The 22,888-nt window shown below is 45.0% G+C and overlaps 1 protein-coding gene across 6 annotated transcripts in view; it reads right to left on the bottom strand.

Annotated features, from left to right (window-relative positions):
* Nucleotides 1–22,888, bottom strand: part of b4galnt1b (beta-1,4-N-acetyl-galactosaminyl transferase 1b) — a 104,704-nt gene that overhangs the window by 30,587 nt on the left and 51,229 nt on the right. For all 6 annotated transcript variants that reach the window (XM_059643339.1, XM_059643338.1, XM_059643342.1 and 3 more), the window contains one exon: nucleotides 18,645–18,825. In XM_059643339.1, coding sequence (XP_059499322.1) covers nucleotides 18,645–18,825 — 181 coding nt within the window. The remainder of the gene's footprint in view (nucleotides 1–18,644; nucleotides 18,826–22,888) is intronic.

The following is a 22,888-nucleotide window of genomic DNA, read 5'->3' as shown; positions in this document are numbered from 1 at the left end:
AAGGGGTTCTAACCAAATACTTCCAGGGACTGGGGGCTTAGTTCCAAGATTGGGTTGGAGAAGCTGGGGATGATTTCCTTGGAACAGAGGCGGCTGAGGGGAGATTTGGTTGAGATGTACATGATTATGAAGTTTCAATAAGGAAAAGTTATTCCCATTAATTCTTGGTACAAGGCTTCGGGGACTAAGAGTTCTGGTTTCAGGCAGGAGATATGATGTTGGGGGAAGCGGAGGAGAGAAAGATGAGAAGGTGAGGGAGAACTTTTTTTTTAACCCAGTGACTGGTCATGAGGATGTGTTAGCAGAGATGATGACTCATTTTGAATGGAAATCAGGTCAGCATTTGAGGGAAGAATTCAAGAGATAGATGTGATATGATAAACTTTTGGACACTTTAGTAACTGTTCATGGAAAGAATCAACAAAGACAAACAGTTATGCACAAAGGGATAAGCAATAACTCTGAGATAACAAGGTGTAGAGCTGGATGAACACAGCAGGCCAAGCAGCATCAGAGGAGCAGGAAGGCTGATGTTTCCGGCCTTGCAACTCTGTCTGGAATAAATTTTTAAGGGACAAAGACAAGCTGTTACAGAGGGGATTGAAAGTGATTAGTGTCTGGGAAAAGGAGGAGCCTTATGCCATAACGACAAATGACTGCACAGTTGAAGGAGGTAATTGCAAAATAGGATATGTCTTCAAGCAGACAGTTAAGGCCAAATGTAACAAGGGACAAAGGAGCTACCTCTGATAAGTAAGGAAAGCAGCAGGCCCGAGGATCCTAGAAGAATAATCAATATTTTGGATGAAAGAATCTAAAAGATCATCAATAACGTCACACTGCAGGTCTGAAGGATGAGAAATCGAATAAGGCTTCAACACCTTCATCAGCAGAACTTTGAAGAACAACGTCGCACGAGGATCAAACCCTGGGCGTCAGAGACAGACACTGTTGGTTGGAGTTGTAGCTAAATTCTACCATTCATTGGGTAATAGGCAAGCTTCCTAGTTTAAGTTATTGTTTCAGTTCTTGATTGTCTGTGAGATTTTTTAGTAAATAGCCAAATTAAAGATAGCGTGTGGTGAGTTTACCTACAACATAGGGTAGGAAACGGGTTTGAGTGGATTGTTCTACTGAGAGCCAGCATGGCCTTGATGGGTCTTATGTCTACATAACACTATATGAATTAGGAGCAGGGCTAGGCTCCTTGAGCCAGACCCTGTATTCCGATAGAACGATGGCTGATTTAATCCAATGTCCTGTCCACTCCTTATAAATTGATACTATTGCCAATTGGGAACCTATCTAACGCAGCCTTCAATACCCAACCTCCACTGCTTTTTGAGAAAGAGAATTCCAAACACATTGTGCATTTCTATCGATCTGATTGGATTTTGTTTTAAGTCCTTAGTAAGCCACAGATGGTGCATCCTTCACCTAGAGTCTCTCTCACGTGTCTGTACATTTGTTGAGCGTAATGAAATAGCTCATTAAAAATCTGACACTGCATTGCTACATATTGTTACTTCTTGCATGGGAAGTGGGTACTGCTAGCTAGCCCAGGGCATGTTACCTGGCCTCATTGTCTTTGAAAAGGTGGGTGTCTCCTGCCTTCCCTGTGGTAAGGGTAGAGCCACAGTGCTATTTGGAAGGGGGTTTCCAGGATTTTGACCACATGACAGTGAAAGAACGGTGATATTCTCAAAGTCAGGCTAACATAATGCTTAGAGGGAAACTTGCAGGTAGTGGTTCTCTTACATACCTGCTGCCCTTGTCCTTTAATCTAACTTTCCAGTTCACTTTCGACAATTCTGTTTTTGTAACCTTGGAATGGTCTTTATTTAAGTTTAAAGCACTTGCCTTAGACCCATTCTTCTCATCCTCAAACTAAATGTAAAATCCCATTATGTTATAGTCATTACTACTTCTAGCCTCTTTCACTTTGAGGTAATTCATTAATCCTGTCAAAGTACACATTACCAGGTCTAGAATTGTCTGCTCTCTCGTTGCTTCTAGAATGTGCTGCTGTAGTGAAGTTTCACAAAAAAGCACTATGAATGTATCTTCTAGACATAATTTCCTCCTGTATACGCAATCTTACAGCATAGTTATTGTTAGGAGACCTACAATCTACTCCCATAACAACTTTCAAACTTTGCTCTTTCTTACCTCTCCTGAAATCTTTAGAAATAAGGTAATTTTCATGACTGCACTCATGCCACCCTTAATAACCAGAACTACAACCCCACAGTTTCCTAGCCACCTGTCCTTCTGAAATGTCACGTGCCCTTTAATATTCAAGAACCAACTTTGATCAGCTTGTTGCCCCATCTCTGTAATGGCTATCAAGTCATACATAATTTTTTAAAGTCATTTCATCTATTTTGCTATATATCCTACACACATTCAGCTCATTCAGATCTGGAGCCTTTTGCTCTGACTTTTATGGTTTTCAGAACTCGTGATTTAATCTGCTGCCACATACTTAGTCTGTACGCTGTCTTTCTTCCTGTCCTGCTCTTCTGATCATTATCCTTGTTGCCACTTCAATCATTTACTTTGGCTTTTCCTTTTAATCTACCAAACTTACCCTCATACGAGCTCTCGCTTCCACTTGTGTGGCAAGTAACATTCACGTCACATAAATGCCAGGCTGTGACCATCACCAATAGGAGACAATCTAACCACAGCCCCTTGACGTTCAATGGTGTTACCATCACTGAATCCCCCACTATCAACGTCCTGGGGGTTATCATTGACCAGAAACTTAACTGGACTCACCACATAAACACAGTGATTACAAGAGCAGGTCAGAAGCTGGGAATACTGCAGTAACTCACCTCCTGACTCCCCAAAGCCTGTCCCACCAACTACAAGGCACACGTCAGAAGTGTGATGGAATACTCCCCACTTGCCTGGATGGGTGCAGCTCCAACAACACTCAAGAAGCTTGACACCATCCAGGAGAAAGCAGCTCCCGCTTGATTGGCACCACATTCACAAACATCCCACTCCCTCCACCACCGACACTCAGTAGCAGCAGTGTGTACCATCTACAAGATGCACTGCAGAAACTCACCAAAGATCCTCAAGCAGCACCTTCCAAACCCACAACCACTTCCATCTAGAAGGACAAGGGTAGCAGATACATGGGAACACCACCCCCTGCAAGTTCCCCTCCAAGCCACTCACCATCCTGACTTGGAAATATATCGCTGTTCCTTCACTGTTAGTGGGTCAAAAACCTGGAATTCCCTCCCCAAGGGCACTGTGGGTCTAAATACAGCACATGGACTTCAGCGGGTCAAGAAGGCAGCTCGCCCCTACCTTCTGAAGGGGCAATTAGGGATGGGGAAGAAATGCTGGTCTAACCAGCTATACTTGCTTCCTATAAATGAAGAAATGAAACTATCTATGCTGTACTAAAGCTACAGCTGTGAGCTGTAATGTAGCCAAACAGGTTGAGTATCAATTTGTAAGTTTTTGGAAAATGAAATGATGGCAGGTGATAAGAGTGAGAGAGATTGCTGATCAGGAACATGACGGAAGAGAATTGGAACTCTATCACCACTATCCTTAGCTCATTCACGACTGTGATGAGGAGAGATATCTGCACTCTTAGCTTGCGAATCTTTGGAACCATCTATCCCAGAGAGTTGGGTTCCTCTTTTATACAATATATTCAAAACTAGCATCGTTAGATCCTTGGGTGCTTAGGAAATCCATGGGATTGTTAGGAGAAGACGAGGAAGTGGAGTTGAGGCAGACAAACACTAAAAACTAAACAACATCCAGTTCTTAGGCTGCTGTGTACTGGGACTGATGTATCTTAGTTTAACAGAAAGAAGGTATTTTGCATAGCTTGCACAATCACTGGAAATGGCAAACCAGGAACCTGAAGATTCCAGAACAGCTTTTGCTGTGTTTCTTACTCAATTCACATATTAATCTCCTATAACCTGTTTCTGGGCTGATATTAACTCACCTGTGCACTGCTGCAGAGTTAACACTGGGCTCAGTGCATGATGGCAGATTCAAGTCCACAAACGGGGCTCTAGACGTGCACTGGGGAGGAATTCAGAAATAACGTCTACAGGCTAGAGCACCATAGGTGTTGGCTGATCTTTTGAACGGTTCCAGATTTGGGGCAGTATTTAAGCTACCATGGTCCCCTTTTTGAACCCATCACTACTGCTGGATGGCTTTCAAAACATACTACAAGCCAGGTATTTTCCCTTATTCTTTAATTCTATCCACACGGACTCTGCTTAGAGCTAACTCTCAAGAAGACCCAATTATTCCTATGCTATAAAAGAGTCCACCCAACCCACTCCCCAATTCTCATGGTGTGGCGGTAGCGTCCCTACCTCTGAGCTAGGAGGAAGAGGTGCCATAACAACGCTGCACCGTTCGATTCAAAAAATGCTTACAAAGGAATCCCTCACGAACATCCACCTTCCAATTATTCCTCTCCCTGTCTCTCAGGGCAATGTTAAAAACAAGGATTTAACAGCGAATTGCTGTAAGGGTTCTCCTGATGCTTGCCTTGGCAAAGTAAGGTGTCAGGAACAATGCCAGTTGCAGTTTTAAATATTGCCACTGGTTGCTAATGGTATGGTGCCAAACTGAATGTGAGGTATCTGGCTGAAAAGCAACACAAGGATTCTCACTGTCCCCTGACCTGTATTCTGTTATTAATACTCAGAACAATATTCCCTTATCCACAACACTCCCTTTTGCACTATGACAGCTATAACTGTCTAATTTTTCACTCTTTGAACCTTCCCTTCAGTTCCATTTGCTCCTCCCCACTATAACACAGTGTCTCAGTGGTTAGCACAGCTACCTCACAGCACCAGGGACCCGGGTTCAATTCCACCCTCTGGTGACTGTGTGGAGTTTGCACATTCTCCCCGTGTCTGCGTGGGTTTGCTCCAGTTTCCTCCCACAGTCCAAAAATGTGCAGGCTGGGGTGGATTGGCCATGCTAACTTGTCCCATAGTGCCCAGGAATGTGCAGGCTAGGTGTGATAGTCAGGGGAAATACAGGGTTACAGGGATGGGGTAAGGGATCTTTTTGGGTGGGATGCTCTTCAGAGTTGGTGTGGACTCGATGGGTTGAATGGCCTGCTTACACACCCTAGGATTCTGATTCTAAGTATAAAACTCATGGCATTTCAACATCGGTGAATGAAATATTACTACTGATTGATTGCAAAGACCTGCGAAACCATCTCTTTACAGTGACATTTTCCAAACAATTAGCTGCCATGCCGAAATTGCTCCAATCACTGGCCCCCACTAACAGACAATAAGCAAGCGATGACAAACATTTATATCAAGGCCTGCAGTTTTATCAGTGAAAGCTGCACCTTCAGAATGCACCCAAACTTAAACAGGTGGGAAGCTGCGTTTCAGGGAGGTTTTTCCAATGGACCTTCCTTTTGACTGTGTTAAGGTGGCCCTGAACAGATCCAAATGAATGAGAGTTGGGAGCAGTGTCACCCCTCACTAGGTTAACACGTTGTAAATGAAAAAAGGGTGACCAGAGAAAAAGCTTTCTCACCAAGTGAGGAGGTAAGGCATGGAATGCACTTGCCTGGAAATGTGGCAGGTTCAACGGAGGCACTCAAGAGTGGCATTGGATGGTTATTGGGATAGAGGTGGCATGCTGGGATATGAAGAGGCAGGAGATTGAATGAATACAGACGCAAAAGGGCCAAATGGCCTCTTGTCACAAAAAACAATTCTGCAGTTCAGAAGAGTCATATTGGGCCCTGGATCCAAAATGCTAACTCTCACTCTCTCTCTCTCTCTCTCACTCTCCCTCTCTCCCCACACAGATGCTGCCAGAGTTTCTCTGGCAGCTCTTTCAATTTCTAATTCCTTTGTATTGGCTTGGTTTGACGTTCAAATGGAAAGTGTAGCAGTCCAAAGAGATGATGAGTTAGCTTTGTCTGTGTTGGAAGCTTCTAGAAGCAGCCATCCTTGTTGCTGCTCAATGTACTTTCTTTATAATAAAAGTCACTGCGCAGATGTAAAGAGAGAATATTCTACGAAAAAATTTTTTTTAAAACTCTGTTGCTGCCACCTTTTTGCTCTTGGAGAAAAGGTGACTTTTTTTAAAAGAGAACAATATACTTTAATAAAGGAGAAAGTAAAAAATAAGGCATTTATTCATTCTCCCCTTCACAATCAAGGGCCTTGAATGTTAGATGAGTTGATGCAATCTCAGCTTCCCATTGCCAAATTATAATTAAATGCTCCAAATTATGTTAATAGGTAAATAATTCATTGAAATGGCACACAATACTCTGAGTCTGGACATGAAGCATGAAGCAGAGAAGCACCAGCAAGGACTCAGAAATCATCTATTGTTCATACTGTTTGGAAAAACATAAGTCCTTACGAAAGGATGTGTTGAGGCATTATTTGGAAATTTCTCTCATTCCCACACAAGGGAGTTGTAAAGCAGTTAACTCTCTCAGGAATGCCTCAAAAAGCCCTCAGGCAATTGAAAGCCAACCACATGGCTGAGGTTCTGGAGTCACACGTAGGCCCAGACCAGGTAAGGATGGCAGGACATTAGTGAGCCAGATGGGTTTTTCTGACAATGGGTTCATGGGCATCAGTAAACTCTTAATCGCAGATTTTTAAAATTAAAATTCAAAGTCTGCCAAGTAGAATTCAAACTAGAGTTCCCAGCACATCAGCTGTGTCTTTGGATCAACGGGCCAGCACCTCCCCTGATTCAGAGTTGATTACAGTTCTACTCTACAGGTTGCTACAGTGATCAAACATCAGGACAGTTAATGTTCCCTGTTCTTTTCAACGAGGGGAGGCCTGTGCCTCCCTGTTGTCTTGTCCGTGTCGGAGAAAGCTCTGATCCGCCTGATTTATTTGGATTCTACTGCCCGTACAGGTTCCCTGAAGCAGGAGCAGTGCGATGACTGGCCACACAGTAGGCCAAACTGGAGCAGGGGAACATACCTCTACCCACTCTCCAAATCTGGGCTTTGGCTTTGCGGATCCCTCCCTCACATTCAAGATTGGGTAGTCCCACTGCCTTTGAATAATACAATAATATAGACTTGTTCTCAAGGAAAAGGCATTCAGGTTCTCACAGCCAGGGATCGAAGCCACGGCTAAGTGGAACAGAGAAGGGAATTCTCTCTGGTGTTTGAGCATTATCGAATCCCTATAGTGTGGCTAGGCCATTTGGCCCATCAAGTCGTCAGCATCCCCACCAGACCCACCCCCTCCTCATAACCCTGCATTGCCCATGGCTAATCTAGCTAGCCTAGACACTACGGGCAATTTAGCATGACCAACCCACCCTAACCTGCACATCTTTGGACTGTGGGATGAAACCAGAGCACCCACAGGAAACCCGCACAGATGCGGGGAGAATGGACAAACTCCACACAGACAGTTACCCGAGGGTGGGGTCGGACCCGGGTCCCTGGTGCTGAGAGACAGCTGTGCTAGCCACGGAGCCAGCATATTGTACAGGGCTGTTGTTGTTAGAAGTAAAACTAAGGGCAAGAATAGGCCTATCTCATCTTGGCCTCAACTCCACTTTCCTGCGCAGAAGTTTTCTTTTGATGACATTGTATCCTTAAATCTATGTTGTATGTAAATATTTGGGTTACTCTGTTTTATCTTCATTTGTTTTGCATAATAAACGTCTGTTTTATTGTTAAACCCAAATCTACATCTGGAAATCTCTAGACACAGTCAATTTGTCTAATCTGTGGTTTGAAAGGGGCCATCTTTGTTGGGCTGCTTAATGTGTTTTTTTTAAAAAGAGAACAAAAATCGCTAGAGATACGCACTGAAGTTACTTCTTTAAGATTCAAATACGGCTTTCAGGGAAAGCTGGGAGTGGATCTGGGAGGCAAAAACATGTTTAATGGCTTTGGAGAAGGAGATCAGAGATGGGTCCCTGGTTTGCAAAATTGATGGGGTGAAGGGTTAGTTTTGTCAGGGGTAATTTACAGGACGGCGGTACAACATCTAAAAAGACAAAAACATTAACAATATCAACTAACTTGGGACCGAGAAGGGGCAGCTGGATTATTTGAGAGAGAGGAGGGTTGACGAAACAGGAGGTTGGGTCACATGGGCAACAAGAACTCAGGTGAGGGGGAAAATGAGAGAGGAACTAGAAAAAGGTGGAAGATCAGCAGAGGGGAGCAATAAAAGGAAGTTGTCCAGTTGGGCCAGTGAAAGGCGGAGTTTGGCAGAGGCAGCTAATCGGATTCTCCCACTTGTGATAATAAAACAGCCATGACTTCTTCACACTTTGTTGTTCAAGGTTAGGCTGGACTTGCACTTAATATTCCAGATTTCCTTCCTCTTCAGCATTTGTTTTGAAGCAGCAATGTCAATCCATAGCCATGTCTCTTACAGCCCCTACAAGGAACAACTATTTAAATAACATCCAACGTGTATTGTATCTTCACTATTTCTTGAACACAATCTTGCTGAAAATGTTTGGGAAATAGAAGCCCATACACATTGCTGCTGTCGCAGCCAGTGTTTCAGCAAAGTGTTCTTAACAACTATTTTTATGTTTGTGTGTTATTTTAGGGAATTTCATCATCATACTCAACTCTAATGCATCAAAATTAGTAACTGGTCCAGTCCAAACACCTAACCAGTTCAATTGATCAATTGATCCAGCCCAGCATGAAAGCATGGCGGCTCAGTGGTTAGCACTGCTACCTCACAGTGCCAGAGACCTGAGTTCAATTCCACCCTTGGGTGACAATATTTGCATGCTCTCCTAGTGTCTGTGCTGGTTTCCTCCCATGGTCCAATGGTGGACAGGTTGGCTGTGCTGTAGTGTGCAGCTTAGGATGGATTGGCTGTGCTAAATTGTCCTGTAGTGGGTGGGTGGGATGGTCATGGGAAATGCAGGGTTACCAGGATAGAGTGGGGAGGTGTGTCCAGGTGTGATGCTTTTTAGATGGTTGGTGTGGACCTGATGGGCCCAATGGCCTGCTTCCACACTGTAGGGATTCTAATGATTCTAATTGCTCAGTCTGTCATTTAATATCTCTCCCAGTGTATTGAAAAATCCCATAAGGGGTTGTCCAAGGTGATACTAATTACATTGTATGGGATCACCTTATAGTTGAACACAACCTATTTATAGCTCTTACTACAGCATGGACTGCCACTTTCACATCGATCAGGATTAGGACAACAGAAACTGCTTTCACGCTCACATTATCATGACCCGGCCTTTGATCTGCTATAAGCTCCTTATGACCTTGCGTAACAAAACAGATAAACATGGGAAGTCCAATATCTCTCATTTACTTCTATCTATTTCCCAGAGTGGAAAACGATTGCAATTAACTCAAATTTAACAGAGGAATGAGCCTTAACAATTTGGCTGCCACGTTTGCTCAGTACTATCCCCTTCCCACAACCCTCTCCTTCACAACACGCAAAATCTCTTGATTTCGCCAAGTCTCTCGGCTTCAATTTTGACTCAAATGGTTTCAACAGGGCTCTTCAAAGTTTCTTTGAGATCTAAGCCTCAAGAGAAACCCTATCCCCTCCATTTCAAATATTCAAACGTGCAGAAAAAAACAGAGTTCATTGTATTTTCTGAAGCAGGAGAGCCATCACACAAACCAGAAAGGACTTGCTGACAGACTAATGATGAGGACTATTCCATCGATCTACCTGCAGTAATGTGTCTGCACAAACCACCCACAGGGTTGCTACCAAGTTTGGATGATCAGCTAAGGATTTTTTGGAGGATTTTAGTGATTCCTTTTACAGAGTCTGTTACTGAATGGTCATCTCGACTGCAGTATTCATGTTTTTGCACATCTCTGAATTTGTCATTGGCATCAGTCAGAAACTCAAGTCCAATCCCTAACCATTTCTCTGTGACTTTGTGTCTAATCGTTCTTTTATCCTAATTACGTTTAATTTGACAATGATCAAATCTGTTCTCTGTAAAACGCAGACTGGAAAGGTGTCAAACTTCATCTCATGCTTTTAGATTCACTTCATTAAAGGGACACAGAAATGGAAAGCGAAGGGGTGAGGCAATATCGTCAGAGACATTTTGCTAGTTTCAGACTTCTCAATAAACTCTGAACTTCCTTCTACTCCTTAACTAGACCTAGATGGGTTTAACAAAATTTTAACAGGTACTGTGAGCAAATGATCGGTGTAACTTGAAGACAACACGCTTGGATGCCCACAGAATTCTTATGACTTGATGCTGTTGAAACTGGTCTGACATTCTGATGAAGCACGTCGGATCTCGTTAAGAGTGTTTGATAAATTCCGAGAGTAAAATACAGAATACCTGACTTTCCAAAAGTAAACTGTCTCAGCAGGCTCCATGTTGAGATTTATTAGTGCTATTTTCATCAAAGGCACAAGTTCCTCCTGACAGATTGCACAAATATCAATAAAATGGCTTCCTTACATTGAATTACAATGCTCTTTAGTGACCACAATGCATTGTCATTGTGAAACGTAAGGCAAGTGGTTCTTCTCTATTTTTTCATTAATCCTTACTACAGTAACCAGGCTTGGGCCAACAAGTGGCGAATGACATTCGTGCCACACAAACACCAGGCTATGACCATCACCAATAGGAGACAATCTAATCACTGCCCCTTACCATCACTGAATCTCCCACTGTCAACATCCTGGGGGTTATCATTGACCAGAAACTTAACTGGACTCACTACATAAACACACTGGCTACAAGAGCAGGCCAGAAGTTGGGAATCCTGCAGCGAGTAACTCACCTCCTGACTCCCCAAAGCCTGTCCACCATCTACAAGGCACAAGGCAGGAGTGTGATGGAATACTCCCCATTTGCCTGGATGGGTGCAGCCCCCAACAACACTCAAGCAGCTTGACACCATCCAGGTCAAAACAGCTCCCATTTGATTGGTACCACATCCACAAACACCCCACTCCCTCCACCACCGACACTCAGTAGCAGCAGTGTGTACCATCTACAAGATGCACTGCAGAAATTCACCAAAGATCCTCAGGGAGCACCTTCCAAACCCTCGGCCGCCTCCATCCAGAAGGACAAGGGAAGCAGATACATGGGAACACCACCCCCTGGAAGTTCCCCTCCAAAACACTCACCATCCGGACTTGGAAATATATCACCATTCCTTCAGTGTCGCTGGGTCAAAATCCTGGAATTCTCTCCAGCTCACCCCTACCATCTCAATGGGCAACTAGGGACAGGTAATAAATGCTGGACCCAGACAGCAACACCCACATCCCACATATGAATCAAAATAACATATTAATCAATCATTTGCAGATACTGTTGACATAGAGGGACAGAGTGTGAGAATGTCTTGTCACCCTTAGAATGTCTTAGAGCCCCAAAATGGTGGCATGGCGGCCCAGTGGTTAGCACTGCTGCCTTTCAACATCATGGGCCTGGGTTTGATCCCACTTTCGTGTCTGTGTGGAATTTGCACATCCTCCCCGTGTCTGCCTAAGTTTCCTCTGGGTGCTCCAGTTTCCTCATTCCATCCAAAAATGTGCAGGTTAGGATGGGTTGGCCGTGCTAAATTGTCCCGTAGTGTCCAGGGATGTGCAGATTTGGTGGGTTAGCAATGGGAAATATAGGGTTACAGGGTAAGGGGGTGGGTCTGGGTGGGACTGGTATGGACTCAATGGGCCGAATGGGGGAATTAGGGAATCTATGATTCCATGAGAAGATACGCTGCACAGTTGAACAAGTCTGTGGATAATGTGATCATCCTGGGACTAAAACCCCTTGCGCGCAGTGCAGTTCATTCAGATTCACCATTATCTTTATCGTCTTCCTCAGAATTCTCTTCATTACGTCAGTTCGAGGACACCCTTCTCTCTGGACTGTTCATTACATTCGAATCACAGCCTGAAGTCCCGATTAACATTTCCTTCAGCATTCCTGAGATCATTCATCTACGTTTCCTGCAAAACTCAGATTCCCTAATGGCGTTTCATCCTCATCCTGGCTGTGTTTAATCCCTTATAACAAAGTGTGGGGCTGTATGAACACAGCAGGCCAAGCAGCAGCTCAGGAGCACAAAAGCTGACGTTTCGGGCCCTTCATCAGAGACCCTTCACACTTTGTTATCCTCTTAAGATGTTGCTTGGCCTGCTGTGTTCATCCAGCTTCACACTTTGTTATCTCGGATTCTCCAGCATCTGCAGTTCCCATTATCTCTGTGTTTAATCCCTCTGCTGTTTTGATGCTCTGAGGAACAGCAGATAAGACAGATATAGAGAACTGTTTCCTCTCTGTACAGAGTTCATAATTATGGGGCACAGTTTCAAGGTAAGGAGCAAGAGGTTGAGAGAAGATATGAAGAAACAACTTCTCATCCAGAGGGTGGGGAGTATCTGGAACTCACTGCCTGAAAGGCTGGTAGAGGCAGCGACCCTTAAAAAAAATTAAGAAATATTCAGATAGACCTTGGCGTGCAGATTCATATTTCCTTTAAAGGGGAGGCACAGGTAGGCAGGGCGATAAAGAACATGCTTGGTACGCTTGCCATTATTGGTCAGTGCACTGAGTACAGGAGTTGGGAGGTCATGTTGCAGCTGTACAGGGCATTGGTTAGGCCACTTTTGGAATACTGCGTTCAATTCTGGTCTCCCTGCTATAGGAAGGACGTTGTGAAACTTCAAAGTTTCTTTCGGAGTGACCTCCGACTTTGTCCACCCCTGTCCAACTCTGGCACCTCCACATCACGTGGGGATTTACAGTGATGTTGCCAGGGTTGGGGGGTTTGATCTACAGGGAGAGGCTGGATAGTCTGGGACTATTTTCCCAGGAGTGTCGGAGGCTGAAGGGGTGACCTTATAGAGGTTTATAAGGGGCCAGCGGTCGCAGGAGTCTTGTGGTGATTATGGGCATCAGACTGACATACAAGCCCACATCAACCCTACGACAACCGCTCACCTGAACCAGGGACCCACTCCCCGCTGTGGACAGGACCAATGTCATCTACAAGATCCCCTGCAGAGACTGCGAGAAACACTACATTGGACAAACAGGGAGGAAACTAATAACAAGAGAACATGGACACCAACTGGCTACAAAAAGACATGACCAATGCTCACTCATCTCAATCCACATGGACAAGGAGAATGACCACTTCAACTGGGACAACACCAAGATCCTGGGACAGGCTAGGCAGAGACAAGCACGAGAATTCCTGGAAGCATGCCACTCCACGAAGCATGATATTAATAAACACATTGAACTCAACCCCATATACATTCGACTACGGAGGAAACCTAGAAGTGAGGCAATCCATCTCAACGGACTCCAGAGTTTAAAAACCAGGCAGGAGAACACACAGACACTTCATCAGAGGCTGCACTGAGGATGTTACCAAGCACGGTAATGAAACGTCTATGGAACAACAAACCAGCTCGGCGAGCCAACCAGCCTCAATTGAGCATGGCCCAATCCACCTAACCTGCACATCTTTGGACAGTGGGAGGAAACCGGAGCACCCGGAGGAAACCCACACAGACACGGGGAGAACGTGCAAACTCCACACGGTCAGATAACCCAATATGGAATCGAACCTGGGTCCCTGGCACTGTGAGGCAGCAGTGCTAACCACTGAGTCACCGTGCCATCCCCACCTCTATTGCTACCCAAGTAACAGGCATCTGACTCATACAAATCTTCTGGTTGGACGCAGCAATAAGACCATGTCTAGGTGCCACTTTTGTACAGATGTAACCACATCTACATATCTACTTCATTCTCCCACTGGTCACATGGTTCGACGCTGAGCACACCTGAATGGCAGGTATACACCCAAATAATTTACCCTACCTTCCAGCCATTTTCCAACATGTATTTTAGCCGTCAATAAAAACTCTTCATTTCCAACATTTAGATTTAGACAATCATTTCCCGTGATCAGGTTATTTCCAAAAAGCTGCTGGTAAAGGGCAGCACGGTGTCTCAGTGGTTAACACTGCAGCCTCACAGCACCAGGGACCCGGGTTCGATTCCAGCCTCAGGCAACTGTCTGTGTGGAGTTTGCACATTCTCCCCGTGTCTGCGTGGGTTTTCTCCGGGTGCTCTGGTTTCCTCCCACGGTCCAAAGGTGCGCAGGTTAGGTGGATCGGCCATGCTAAATTGCCCATAGTGTTCAGGGGGGTGTGGGTTAAAGGGGGATGGGTCTGGGTGGGATGCTTCAAGGGGCGATGTGGACTTGTTGGGCCAAAGGGCCTGTTTCCACACTGTAGGGAATCTAATCCAAAGGACAGAACTGGAGCCAATCTTTACAAACTTTTAATAGCCTTTATTTACAGAGATTTACCATACAAACAAGCACCTCCTCAGCCAACAACCAGTTTTAGTCTGTCAGAGCACATTTAAATCTCCTTCCAACCCCTCCCATCCGGCAGAAGATACAAAAGTTTAAACAGGTACCAACAGGTTCAAGAACAGCTTCTTCCTCGCTGTTATTAGGCTTCTAAATGGACTTCTCTAATTTTAAATTTAATGTTAATTTCACTTTTTGTGCACTGTCTCTGCAGTTGTAACATTGTATTCCTTGCTCTGTTCTATTACCCTGATGCACTTTGTATGGTATGAGCTCCCTGTACTGCACATAAAACAACACTTTGCACTGTACTTAGGTACATGTGATAATAATAAATCAAATCAGATTGTATCTTTATGTAATGGAACACAATGAACAACATATGGCCAAGCTTCCGCACATGTAAAACAGTGACATATTACAAAGTAACAGGTCATGAATGTGTTATTAGAACAGGAGGAATGGAGCTGGATAACCTTCCAATAAAGGAACTATGAATGGCATACGAAAATGAGTAATGGTGCATGAACAATAAGCAGAACCTGTCAATAATGGAATGGGGTTTCAGTCTCACTAATTCAAAATAACTTCTGCAAATCCTTTTGGATACCATTCAGGGTTCAACACTAATCTCATGACTGGAAATTTTGTAATAAAGGCATTGCACAGGACAAAATCTCCTGGAAGTCATGAACGTTAACCCATACAATGACAACTCTTAAAGTATTTGCCTGCAATTATTTTCCAGTGGAGAGCAAGTTCTGCAGGCTGCTGCAATCCACTGGGCTCGTGCACAATCAAGCCCTGCTGCTCCTGAAATTGTGCTAAATGTTAAAGTCTTTTTCTCTTAAGATACACACAGTTGCCCTGACATTCAGGCCAAGGTTAATAGAAAAGACAGACTAGGTTTCAGCAATGAACAAGAGTTAGTATTTATTACAAGTAATTATAGCTACAGATACAAAACATTTGCACACAACTCGACTTGACTAAAATCCTAATCTCTTATAAGCATTCCTTTCCACAGACATACGCACGAGAAGTTTAGGAAAATAGTTTACTGGTCGGAAAAAATGGAACACAAACAAAAATTGCAGCATCTGTGGGAAGACTGTTTCAAGTCCAGCGACTCTTCATTGGATCATTAGCATCTGCAGTTCTTTGTTTTATAATAGAAGTATATTTTCTTCGGATAGTCAGACCCTTGGCGTTCATTCTCTGGAAGCTTCCAACAGGTTGTAAGAAGCACAAAGTGACTGGCTCACTTGAAAAATGTCACTCATTACCCTACCTTCCAGCCAATTTCCAACATACCTGCTGCAAGACAGCTGACTGGCTTTTCTTCATGGCTAAACCAAGCTTTCCTTTTACTGCAGAGAACAGGCTGCTTCTGCTGGGAAGAATAACTGCACACACACTGTGCGTGTGGATCTCTCTCTCGCTCTGTCATTTGTTTCCAGTTCCATCCTGGTTCTCAGCTAACTGAGCAATCGGTTTCACTTGTAAACAGCTCCTTGGCTCCTGACTGCCTGCCCATTGCAAGAACCAAAAGCCTCAAAATTAGAGTTCACAATAGGCCGCAATTTCTGCACCGTGAAATTATGCCACTGTCTTGGTCACATAGTTCTCTCGTTCCAGTCCCCACTTTTGAAAAATACACAAACCAAAAAAAAAGGCAAGGATTTTCCTGGGATGGTGTCTTGAATTACTGTAGATGGTGAGGTGGGAAGGTCATTTAATCAGGTAGGGTGCTGGTGGTGCACCTCAATCCCACAGCCAGTTTTCTGATCTGCCAGCACGGTGTTCTGTCGACGAAGCTCCACAATAACCTCCCTAATCTGCAGTTGGCCAATTGCTGACAACTTAAGGGCCTAAATAAAGGGTGGGAAGATGTAACACTCATCGTTTTCTTTGCTCCTGGGTGCCTGCTGTTCCGACAGCAGCCACTGCCTCCTCGATGGTGCTGACCAGCACAGGAGCTGCCAGGACTTTCATCTCCAGGGGAGGTCCTGCTGGTATCCGGGGAATTGCCCAATTGCTAGAAGAGAAGGTAGGCCTCCTTCAGAAGGGGCAGCCCAGGCCCCGTTGCCAACAGAGGTTCCAGCCCACATGCAAAGCCTTAATCGGAGAGCTATTTGGCTGCTGAGCCTCTCGTGTTTTCAGCTGGGGAGATTCAAGACCATGCTGACTACAGTCCCCCGCATAATACTCATCTTTCAGGAGTCTTCATAGGGCTGACAGGAGGCTAACTCACAAGATATGCCAAGACCCGCTGTTGGCACATCATATCTTGTCCGCTCTTGCACAACCGTGGAAAATTACACCGAAGCATCTGCAAAATAAAACACTTTCGAGTGTAGCGAAGGTGACTATTCTTTTGCTGTAAGTGATCTTTCCAGGTGCAAGAGAGGCTACAAGTAGGAGGAGGTCAGAGATATAAAACAAAGACAAATGCAACTGCAAATTCCAACAAGTAAATCCACCTTTGCCAAGAGGGCGTATTTTGAATTTGCTATCACAAGGATTAGTCATGGTGAATAGCACAGATGCATTTAATCAAATAAGCACATGAAGAAAGAGGTATTGAAGGATATGTGAGCTGGGTTAGCTGAAGTATAATGACAGGAGGCACACAAAAACTAGCCTTCAATGGCCTGTTTGTTAAAAATTAATCCTTTCATGGGGCAAGGCAAGCATTTATTACCCGTCAGTAACTGCCCCTTCAATGAGTGGCCCTCTAAGCCATTGAGAGCAAGTTAAGAGTCAACCAAATTGACTGTGGGTCTGGAGTCACATGTAGGCCAGACCAGGTAAGAATGGCAGATTTCCTTCCCTGATGGACACTGGCGAACCAGATGGGGTTTTTATAACTGTCAATGATAGTTTTCATGGTCAGTGTTACTAAAAGTAGTCTTTGATTCCTGATTTATTGAATTTTAATTCCACCAGCTGCTGTGGTACGAGTTGAAGCCACCTCCCCCAGCAGATTGGCCTGGGCCTCTGGATTACTACTCCCAATGACACCACAATCTCCCTGTCCGTTTCCTGTGCTGTCAATTGTATAATTGTCAAGCAAAGAGTCTCCAACATTTCCTGAGGGAACTTAGACAGTAGAACAAATCTAGTACAGACCAATAACACTTTAGACATAGTATGTTATAGCGATATACACACGGAAACAGACCATTTGGACCAACTTGTCCATGCTGACCAGATATCCCAAATTAATCTAGTCCCATTTGCCAGCATTTGGCCCATATCCCTCTTAAACCCTTCCTATTCATGTCCCCATTCAAATGTTATAATTGCACCAGCCTCCACCACTTCCTCTGGCAGCTTGGTCCATCCACACACCATCCTCTGTTTGGAAAATGTTGCCCCTCAGGTCCCTTTTAAATCTTTCCCCTCTCACCTTAAACCTATGCCCCCCTAGTTTTGGACTCCCCCACCCTGGGGAAAAGACCTTGGCTATTCACCCTATCCATGCCCCTCAAGGTTTTATAAACCTCTATAAGGTCACCCCTCAGCCTCTGACGCTCCAGGGAAAATAGTCCCAGTCTATTCAGCCTCTCCCTGTAGCTCAAATGCTTCAGTAAATCCTTGAAAATCTTTCCTGTTAAACGCATTTACAACACAAGAGAAGATGTAGTGCTTTTCAACCTTTCATTGCGCTTTGACACGCTGCCTACTCTCTACAAAGGCAGGATTTGTAGAAGCAGTATCTTGTTTGGTTTCAGAATGGCTATTTGCGAATCAACCTAAGATGCTGTTGCACACTTCTGAAGTGGGTGGGACTTGAATTTAGGGCTGCTCCCTCAAAGGGAGGAATGCTATCGCTGTGCCACTTAGCTTCAGATTAGATCACCCCTTCACCTGAATGTGTCTCTTAAAGGGGCAGGCCATGTTAAATATAGCATCATGACAGCCTATCCAAACTCTCCTTTTAACTCAAACCTTCCATGCCTTGGAGCATCCCAGTAAATCTTTTCTGAACCATCTGCAGTTTAATAATATCCTTCCTACAACAGGGAGACCAGAACTGGACACAGTACTCAGAAGAGGCCTCAGTCGTGTCTTGTACAATCTCAACATGACGTCCCGACTCCTATACTCAAAGGTCTGAGCAATGAAGTGAGCTAAACATTTATAAAGAAAACAATCGCCAGAGGAAAGCTACAATATTGGCAATTTTAGTGGTCCTACAGCCATCCTCCACCCTCCCCCTTCCCTTATTCGGCAAACATCATTACTTAGCTTCCCCCATCCCATGTCACGTGACTGTGCATCGATGTACCTGTGTCGGCTGTGTTGGGGTTGAAGACGGTGTTGCTGTAGGTGACAAACTGCAGTTGACGGTTCAGGTTGTCCAGTTGAGAGCTCGACAGAGACATGTGCATCGCCCCTTCACCTTTGATCGTCACCTCATCAACCTCAGCAGCTACATCGAAGGTTCCCAACGTCGCCGTCAGGTTGACCTATAAAATAAAGAGGCCAGCTGAGCAAATTGGATGCTGAGGCCCAGCTCGGCTGAGACGCTGTGCGCAGCGTCATGGGACTGGCACCCTGAAGGAGGGGAGTGACCACAGGCCAGATGGCCTAACATGACAGCACATGGTTTGGTATCCATCACCTTTGGGAAACAAGTCATAACATGAACTCCAGACATTCCAGTTCATTAAGGAGAGCCAGCAGAGATTTGTAATCGAGATCGTAAGAACTGCTGATGCTGGAGTCAAAGACAACGCAGTGTAGAGCTGGATGAACACAGCAGGCCGAGCAGCATCAGAGGAGCAGGAAAGCTGATGTTCCGGGCCTAGACCCTTCTTCAGAAAATAGGCATGTTGGGTTTGATGAGTTCAGTCAAATACCTTCATGAAGTGACAGGGAGAGGAATGCTGTGCATGCTGTCTATTGGATTTTAAGCAACTGTTCAAGAAAGTCATAGTCATACGGCACAGAAACAAATGGTACCAAACACTACAGGAGGGGAAAACAGCGAAGATGGTACTTGCCGACTACAAAAGGACATTGATATTCTAGCAACATGGACTGATGAGTGGCAGACGCAGTTAACATAGAGAGGCACAAGGCAATGCATTTTGACAGAAGGAACGTAAACAGGATTATAAACTAATTGACACAGTCAGCGACAGAAGGATTGGGGGGGCAGAGATTAGATTGGATTAGATTCCCTACAGTGGGGAAAAAGGCCCTTCGGCCCAACAGGTCCACACCGCCCCTTGAAGCATCCCACCCAGACCCACCCCCTATAACCCACACACCCCTGAACACTACAGGCAATTTATCATGGCCGATCCACCTAGCCTGCACATCTTTGGACTGTGGGAGGAAACCGGAGCACCCAGAGGAAACCCACGCAGACACGGGGAGAATGTGCAAACTCCACACAGTCAGTCGCCCGAGGCTGGAATCGAACCCGGGTCCCTGGCGCTGTGAGGCTGCTGTGTTAACCACGGAGCCACCGTTGAAGGTGGTGGGTTACAATGGTGAGCAGATGCTCTCTAGGCTGACACTGGGGATGGAAGGGCTGTCCTAGGAGGAGAGATTGGTTCAACTGGGCCTGTATTAGTTTCAAAGGATTGAAACGTATACAGAATATTACGTATACAGTATATTACCACAGAAAAACGTAGAGATCAAGTCACTGGATACATTAAAAAAATAGATATGTATTTATGTTTTAAAGGCATTAAGGGGTAATGGGGAGAAAGGGGAAATGTGGCATTGAGATAGAGGATCAGTCATGGTCAGATTGAACAGTAGTGAGGGTTGATGGGCTGAACGGCCTACTCCTTAGCCTAGTTTCTATGTTTCTGAAGCTTTCAGGATTTTGGGCTTTGTAAAGACAGGCATGGAGTATAAACGCAGGAGATGACGCTGAACGGTTACCAAGCTCTGGTTAGACCACAAGTAGAGTTTTGTGTCCAGTTGAGATTTCAGGGCTTTGGGTAAGAGATACAGGGGAAACGCAACAGTTGATTTTTTTTGGAATAACGCAGCAAGTAATAACAATTTGGACTTGATAACAAGGTGTGGAGCTGGATGAACACAGCAGGCCAAGCAACATCAGAGGAGCTTTCCTGCTCCTCTGATGCTGCTTGACCTGCTGTGTCCATCCAGCCCCACACCTCGTTATCTCCGATTCTCCAGCATCGGCAGCTCCTACTGTCTCTGATACAACTTGCACTTGAGGCAGTTAGAAGCTGCTTTACAGAGATCCAGTACAAACTCAATGGGGCTGAATGGCCTCCTCCTGTGCCACAATTACTCTGTGTTTCATTTACAGTCTCCCCCCCAACCCCCCAACTTCCAAAGTGACACATTTCCATTGAACAAGAATGGACGATTCAGTGAAATGAGGATTTATCTGACTGGTATTAAAAGACCAGAAGAATGAGGAGCAGGAGGAGACTATTTGGCCCGTCAAGCCCATTCAACTGTTCGACACGATCCTAGATCTTCGACTCCACTTTCCTGCCCACTCCCCCTATCCCTCAATTCCCTGAGGGAACAAAACTCTTTGCTGGTCGCAGCCTTCAATATATTCAACGAAGGATCATCCACCTCTCCTTTGGGGGAGGGGAATCCTACAATTCACAGCCCCCCCTGAGTGAAATGTCTCCTGACTCCAATCCAAAAATGATCATCCCCTCACCCTGAGACTGTTCTTCCATGTTCAAGATTCCCCAGTCAGGGGATAAACAATCCCTAAGTATCGAACCTTTTATAGAAACATCGAAAACAGATGTCGGAATAGGCCATTCAGCCCATCGAGCCTGATTTGCCACTCAATAGGATCATGACTGACCCTCCATCTCAAAACCACTCTCTCACTCTTTCCCCATGCCCTTCAACACCTTTTGGCCTCTAGAAATCTATTCAGTGACTTTGCCTCCAAAGCTTTCTGTCCTGGTGAGTTCCTCAGACTTACCACTGACTGAATGAGGACACTTCTCCTCGTCTCAGTCTGAAACGGCCAACTGCAAATCTGAAGATCCTGGCCATTTGTTCTGAATTATCATCCCTGTACCTACTCTTCACCCAAGGAGAAACTTCTTCACCCAAAGGGTTGTGAATCTGTGGAACTCCCTGCCTGGTTAAGCAGTTGAGGTTGTCTGGTTAAATGTTTGTAAGGTGATGATACATAGATTTTTGAACAGTAAAGAATGAAGGTTTATAGTGAGTGGGCGGCTAAGTGGAGCTGAAGAAAGATCACCATTCAATAAGATCGCGGCTGGAGCAGGCTCGACGGGCCGGATGGCCTATTCCTGCTCCTGTTTCTTATGTCCTTATTCTGACTATCCCAGTCAAGATTTCATCTGTTTCAACAAGATTCCCGCAACCTCCCACCAAAGCTGCAGAGGATGCAGGCCCAGCCAACTCAATCTCTCCCTTATCCTGTCATCTCAGTCTGGTAAACCACACTACACTCTGCGAAATAACATAACTCTTCTTTTGTGAGGAGATCAAACCTGCAAATAGTACTCTTACATGCGGTTTTATCAAAAGTCTGTACAGCTGCAGTAAATCTCCCTTCCTCCTGTACTCAAATCCTCTTGCAATAAAAGCCAATATTTGCCCTCACTAACTGCTTTCTGCATTTGTCTGCTGGCTTTCAATCACTGGTATACAAGGGCACCCACGCTCCTTTGTACACTGGCATATGCCAATCCATTGCCATTTAAATCATACTCTGCCACTCTGCTTGCACTAAGAAAGTGGAAAACTTCTGCCATATATTTATCCACTCACTCAACTTATCTAAATTGCCCTGAAACCTCTTTATGTTCTTCTTATTACTCACAATCTCAAGTAGTTGTGTGTTGTTGGCAAACTTGGAATTGTTCGATTCTCCCATTCAAGTTATTATTATATATCGTGAATGGCTGGGCCCACCCAGTACTGAACCCGGGTCACTGCCTGTCACGCTCTGCCACCCAATTCTCAACCCACGCTATTGTTTCACCACCAATCCCTTACGCGTTGATAAAAGCCGAAAGAACTGCAGACGCTGGAAATCAGAAATAAAAACAGAAATTGCGTGAAAAGCTCAGCAGGTCTGGCAGCACCCGTGTAGAGAAATCAGAGTTAATGTTTTGGGTCCAAGGACCCTTCCTCAGAATTGCTGGTAACTGGGAAAATGCTGGTTTATACGCAGAAGATGGGGGGGCAGGGGCGGTGGTGGAGAGCGGTAAGGAGTAAACAACAGGTGGAGATAGAGCCTAAAGAGAGAGAAAGACAGTTGGACAGACAAAGGAGTTGCTAATGATCAGGCTGGGACAGTGAACAGTGGTTAATGGGGACTGTTAGTGACTAACAACAGGGGGTGTGTAATGGCAGGCTGTGTGGTAACAAGGCCTGGTGTGTGGGGGGTAGGCGGCTGGGATATGGGAGAGTTTAGGCCCTAAAATTATTGAACTCAGTATTGAGTCCACAGGGCTTCAGGGTCCCCAAGCGGAAAATGAGGTGTTGCTCCTCCAGCTTGTGTTGGGCTTCGCTGGAACACTGCAGCAAGCC

Source organism: Stegostoma tigrinum, chromosome X, assembly GCF_030684315.1.
Source record: "Stegostoma tigrinum isolate sSteTig4 chromosome X, sSteTig4.hap1, whole genome shotgun sequence".
NCBI lineage: Eukaryota > Metazoa > Chordata > Chondrichthyes > Orectolobiformes > Stegostomatidae > Stegostoma > Stegostoma tigrinum.
Note: the sequence above shows the minus strand (reverse complement) of the source record. Positions and strands in the feature narration are given on the sequence as shown.